This window comes from Sinocyclocheilus rhinocerous, unplaced genomic scaffold (assembly GCF_001515625.1).
Source record: "Sinocyclocheilus rhinocerous isolate Xijiao unplaced genomic scaffold, SAMN03320098_v1.1 scaffold502, whole genome shotgun sequence".
NCBI lineage: Eukaryota > Metazoa > Chordata > Actinopteri > Cypriniformes > Cyprinidae > Sinocyclocheilus > Sinocyclocheilus rhinocerous.
The window spans coordinates 657592-663591 of record NW_015641028.1 but is presented as its reverse complement, the minus strand read 5'-3'; the positions used below and the strand labels follow the sequence as shown (position 1 = coordinate 663591).

The 6000-nt window shown below is 38.4% G+C and overlaps 1 protein-coding gene across 1 annotated transcript; it reads left to right on the top strand.

Annotated features, from left to right (window-relative positions):
• Positions 1-346: 346 nt before the first annotated feature.
• LOC107754112 (urotensin-2 receptor-like) lies at positions 347-1429 on the top strand. The gene has a single exon (XM_016570434.1). It carries the CDS (start codon positions 347-349, stop codon positions 1427-1429), a length of 1083 nt encoding a protein of 360 aa, XP_016425920.1.
• Positions 1430-6000: the final 4571 nt, after the last annotated feature.

The following is a 6000-nucleotide window of genomic DNA, read 5'->3' as shown; positions in this document are numbered from 1 at the left end:
CAAATATGGCTTTTGCATTTTTATTTTTGGTGACATTTCTGCGTTATGTACATTTTTACTAGATCAGATGTATTTTTTTCCCATACATATTTAGTGTGTAATAGTAAAAAATACACGAACAAAAACTGTAGGCTAAATAAAATGCACGATGTCTCTCTTTAAACTTTCTCCAAAATCATTTAGAGGCGAAAAGGCAAGTGCGGAGCATCGGTTTGACGTCAGGAGCTGCGGACACCGACGAGTGCGCTCAGACACATCTGTCAAATATACAAACAGTAGACTATGTGGGGTCTGGCGCACCTGGCATAAAGTTCCCGTGCAGAGCTCCACATTCACCGCGAGCGCGATGAATTACAACAAGTCTGGCAGTGTCAGCGGTCCGTCCCGTAGCAACTCCGGCTCGGTGGACGAGCTTGTGATAACATCGACTTTCGGGACGCTGCTTTCAGTGGTTTACATCGTTGGAGTTTCGGGAAACGTCTACACGCTGGTAGTCATGTGTCATTCCATACGCTTCGCTACTTCCATGTATATCTCCATCATCAACCTGGCGCTCGCGGATCTCCTTTACCTCTCCACGATTCCTTTCGTGGTGTGCACGTACTTTCTGAAAGACTGGTACTTCGGGGATGTGGGATGCAGGATACTGTTGAGTCTGGACCTGTTAACTATGCACGCGAGTATCTTTACTCTGACAGTGATGTGCATGGAGCGCTACCTGGCAGTGACTAAACCGCTGGATACTGTGAAACGCTCCAAGAGCTACCGAAAAGCCATGGCGTGGGGAGTTTGGATTTTGTCCCTCGTCCTAACTCTTCCCATGATGGTCATGGTTAACCAGACTACTAAAACAACAGCAGATGGAGGGGTGAAAAGGATGTGCGCGCCCACCTGGGCACCTCAGGCGTATAAATTGTACCTGACCGTCCTGTTCTGCACGAGCATAATGGCGCCAGGGCTTGTCATTGGTTACTTGTACACCAGACTGGCCAGGACGTACTTAGAGTCTCAAAAGACGTCGGCTATTAATAAAGGCAGCAAGCGCTCGCCAAAACAGAAAGTTTTGATAATGATTTTCACGATCGTGCTCGTGTTCTGGGCGTGTTTTCTGCCCTTTTGGATATGGCAACTGGTGCCCCTGTACCACAAACCCTTCAGTCTCGCCTCACACACGCACACGAGCATCAATTACCTCGTGGCGAGCCTGACCTACAGCAACAGCTGCATCAACCCGTTTCTGTACACGCTCCTGACCAAGAATTATCGGGAGTATCTTAAAAACCGCCACAAGAGTTTTTACCGCTATACTTCATCTTTTAGAAAGCGCCCACCGAGCTTGTACTCTTGGGGAAAGTCTGCGTCATCCAGTAATCAGATTGAGTTCAACTCTGAGACGCTTGTCATGGCGCAGCTAAAGGTGATGCAGTGAAGAGATTGGAAAGCTTAACCCGTTCGTGTAAAGGTAAGCATGGTTCTTCAGTTAGTGGAACTTTACTATGTCCAGCCGTGACTTTCACAAACAGCCATTCTAGATTTGAAGACTGTATCAAAATAGATGAACACTTTTAATTGAGTCCCTCTCATTACTAATTATTCAAATGTATTGCGTTAAAATGAGGAAAATTCTCTTTGGACTTGAAATAGCTATAAAAAATGAAATGACAAGGGATATCTAACAGAACAGCACAGTGACAGTTTGGATTTTAGATAGCCTAACATTGTTATCTGCCAGATGTCTTTACCTAACATGGATTTGAATCCAGAAGCAATTAATTTCTTTATTTTTAAGTGTTCAAGTTTAACTATAGCAAACACCAAAGCTTATCCATTTTTTTCACCAAAAACTGAACAAATTCATTGCCATCACACATAATATGAAATTTCCACACCATCACACATGATATTAATATCCATTTGAAGGCTGATCCAGGGCATGACCTAATCATTATTCCAGAACATGAGATAAATGCTTTAACAGAGGAAAAAATTGAAAAATGTAACTTCTTCGGAGTAGTATCCCAGTGGAAGAATTACTCTTAAATGTTTGATTAAACGAAAACACTTCCCACAATTCACAAACAACCCACTCATTCATATTTTCCAGATGCACCCAATGTCATGTATCATAGATAGATAGATAGATAGATAGATAGAACCTATGTATGAATAAATGTGATTTTTTTTTCAGTGCAGATGGAAACATATTCAGAAAAGTGACATCCAAGTAGGACTGTCAAGGATATCAAGGCCTTGATACCTCTGTGGAGATTAACAGATAAACCCAGAAATTATCATAAATAATATGCAGAACTACTAATACTTGAAGGTGACGCATTTGTAATTACAACTGCAGAAGTGGACAAGTTAATGCTGAATACTGTACCAATGATACATACATACAGCCCACTACTTCACTGGCATAAATCACACATTATTAGACAATTGAATAAAAATATTGCTGCATTCACAGTCCAAATAGAAAAGCATGTTATCAGAACTAATAATACATTTTACTGTGCCAAGAGTAACTTTCTATGAATAAAGTCAAAACGCTGTCTTATCACAGAAATATGTTATTTTCCAAAGAGTTGCAATTATGTGGATGGATTTAAATAGTGTGAAAAAAAACACAATACTGGAAAATGAATCTTAATGAACCTACACTTAACTCCATCATGGGGTCCATATCATTGTAATACAACACACTGACACATTCATTTACAATGATGTCAGCTCACAGTGCGATTTCACATAGCCAATCTACAATTTACAAAAGAAAACAACAAATGGTCCACTAATCTGAGACATTAGTGCACTAATAAATTATCATAAATAATATGCAGAACTACTAATACTTGAAGGTGACGCATTTGTAATTACAACTGCAGAAGTGGACAAGTTAATGCTGAATACTGTACCAATGATACATACATACAGCCCACTACTTCACTGGCATAAATCACACATTATTAGACAATTGAATAAAAAATATTGCTGCATTCACAGTCCAAATAGAAAAGCATGTTATCAGAACTAATAATACATTTTACTGTGCCAAGAGTAACTTTCTATGAATAAAGTCAAAACGCTGTCTTATCACAGAAATATGTTATTTTCCAAAGAGTTGCAATTATGTGGATGGATTTAAATAGTGTGAAAAAAAACACAATACTGGAAAATGAATCTTAATGAACCTACACTTAACTCCATCATGGGGTCCATATCATTGTAATACAACACACTGACACATTCATTTACAATGATGTCAGCTCACAGTGCGATTTCACATAGCCAATCTACAATTTACAAAAGAAAACAACAAATGGTCCACTAATCTGAGACATTAGTGCACTAATACTGTGCTCACTCACATTAGACCATTCAGCTGTGATTGCGCACAAGAACTAAGAAGTAAATCGACATACATCCCCAGACACTGTGGGCCAAAATCATCATCATCAGCGAATTCCAAAAAAGAATCGCTTCACATAGCCAATCTACAATTTACAAAAGAAAACAACAAATGGTCCACTAATCTGAGACATTAGTGCACTAATACTGTGCTCACTCACATTAGACCATTCAGCTGTGATTGCGCACAAGAACTAAGTAAATCGACATACATCCCCAGACACTGTGGGCCAAAATCATCATCAGCGAATTCCAAAAAAGAATCGCTTTCCCATCTCACAATCCATATGGTGGCATTCACCGCTTAGGGCTAAACTGGCCTATGCATATTCATGCATTTGAACTCTGTTCCTCAAGCACTAATGCATTATGCTCAGTCAATAAGTCTGGGAAACACTGATACAGAAACGTGTAGCAGGTGGCTACAGTGATGATTTACGCTCGATATCCTTAGCACAAAATAGATACCGTGTAAACCTGCCAGGAAAATTAGAGAAAGTACCACAAAGGTCACGCTGACAAGTCTGTTGACTTCATGTTTATTATTTATTGATAAAAAGGAAATTCATAATGGCACTGCAGATCGGTAACATCAAGATGAACTATACAACAAGCCAGTTGCTTAGATAATCCATTTGGAAGCCTAAGAGAACAAACCCCTGTGGTGTTCTATTTTGGTTCTCAATGTCAGTAAGGACTCAAACATCCTTCAGTTGTGTAGAGTAGAAATAAAAAACATATTCACTCACTCTCTCTACCTCTGGCAGAACCAAGAATGTGGAAGGATAAAACTGATCCTTGCAGTCTCCATTTCTCTGGAGACAAAAGAACAGAAGCCATACAACTGGGGTCTGATGTTTTCATGCAGTCATCAAACTCAAGAGAGGGCTGCTGACGCTCAGACCAGGGTCAAAACAGTTATGTGATTTCTTTATGTAGCTCTAGTGCCAAGCCTCACACTGGCAAAACACTCGGAGCATCATTTATCATGGAAAGATTAGCTCAAAATTGGAAGAATTGAGTCTGATGTCAAGAGAGAGTGTATCACTTTACTTAATGACACTGTAGAGAAAGCACAAAGCCCTTTTAATAACAAATTGCACAACCACAGATTGAAGGCGCCAGTCAAATGTTACACATTTTCTTTCTTATTTATCAGTATTCAAGAAATTAAATAAATCACAATCTCACCATACGTGTTTTTGTTGAGCTCTGCAAGTGAGTAGTCATAGGAAATTGCATGACTTAAGTGTAAACTGTATCGCCAGAGGGAAGCTTGTGTTACTGTAGACATCAATCCAGAATTTCTTGCGAATTGCTTGTGATTGAACAACAAGCTCGAATGCGTCCATCATTAATTTTGTCGTATCATTTAATTAGCAACATCTGTTATTCAAAACCACAACACCCAATGGCTAAACCTCTCTTCCAAAAGCTGTACTTATCAGCTGTGCACTTACATTCCAGCCTGAAACATCGAAGCCGCTGCCAATAATCAGGCAAATTTTAATCTTTTGGACTAGATTACACATGTAAGAATGTAATGAGATTAAGAAAGATCTTAAAATGATTACAATATCATAGTTAAAAGAGGACTAATGCACATCAAACCAGCACATTCTGTAAGACACTCCTAATATTATGTAAATGTACAGTATCTAGTCAGTAAGATTTTCTTTTTTTTTTAAGGAAATAATACTTTTACATTGTAGAAATATTCGTTTTAAATAAGTGCTTGTCATTTGAACTTTCTTATTCAAGGAATCCTGACAAAAAAAGTATAAATGACTGTTTCCACAAAAGTATTAACCAGTACAACTGTTTTCAACATTGATGCAACATTCAGCTTTGGCATCATATATTACATATTATATATTAAAAAAGAAAACGTTATTTTAAATTGCAATTATATTTCACAATATTACTGATTACTTTCAAAAACATCACAAAAAAAAAAATCTTACTGACCCCTATTGAACAGGAGCGAAAATCCTCCCCATTTTTCAAAACAAGCACATTTACGCACGACGCATAACCAACACATCCAACTCCATCATCTCTAGCAAACACAGCTCATCACAGATAAATAAGCAACTCCACAGGATGTGGACGGATTGTATTTCTATCTATCATATGCAGTGGCAATAAATCAACAGTTCAGCCTAGTCACTGAGCTGATCTACCCTGAGACACAAAACTCTGATTGTTGTTGGCAAACCTACTTGATTTGCATAAACCTGAAATGATAGGTTTAGAAGGACTCTTTGCACACTAGTTAATATTCAGCCTTGCAGCAGCTAAAGCATGAATGAATTAGCAGCTGGAAAAAGGAACATTACAGACCAAGAGAGATTTCCAATTAAACTATTGGTGATGCAACAGGAACAGCAAATTAGGCATCAGCCAAAATTCACGAATCATCACATATGAGTAGAGAGCAAACACACTTCTCTTCCTATTATAATAAAGCTGATGCATGCATTTGAATAAAAAGCATTAAATGTATAAGCAGATTCAGGATTTGTCTAAAAAGGCTAAAAATGCAAGTTTACCCTTGTGTTGTTCCCTAAAATTCACCACAGGTTTTGA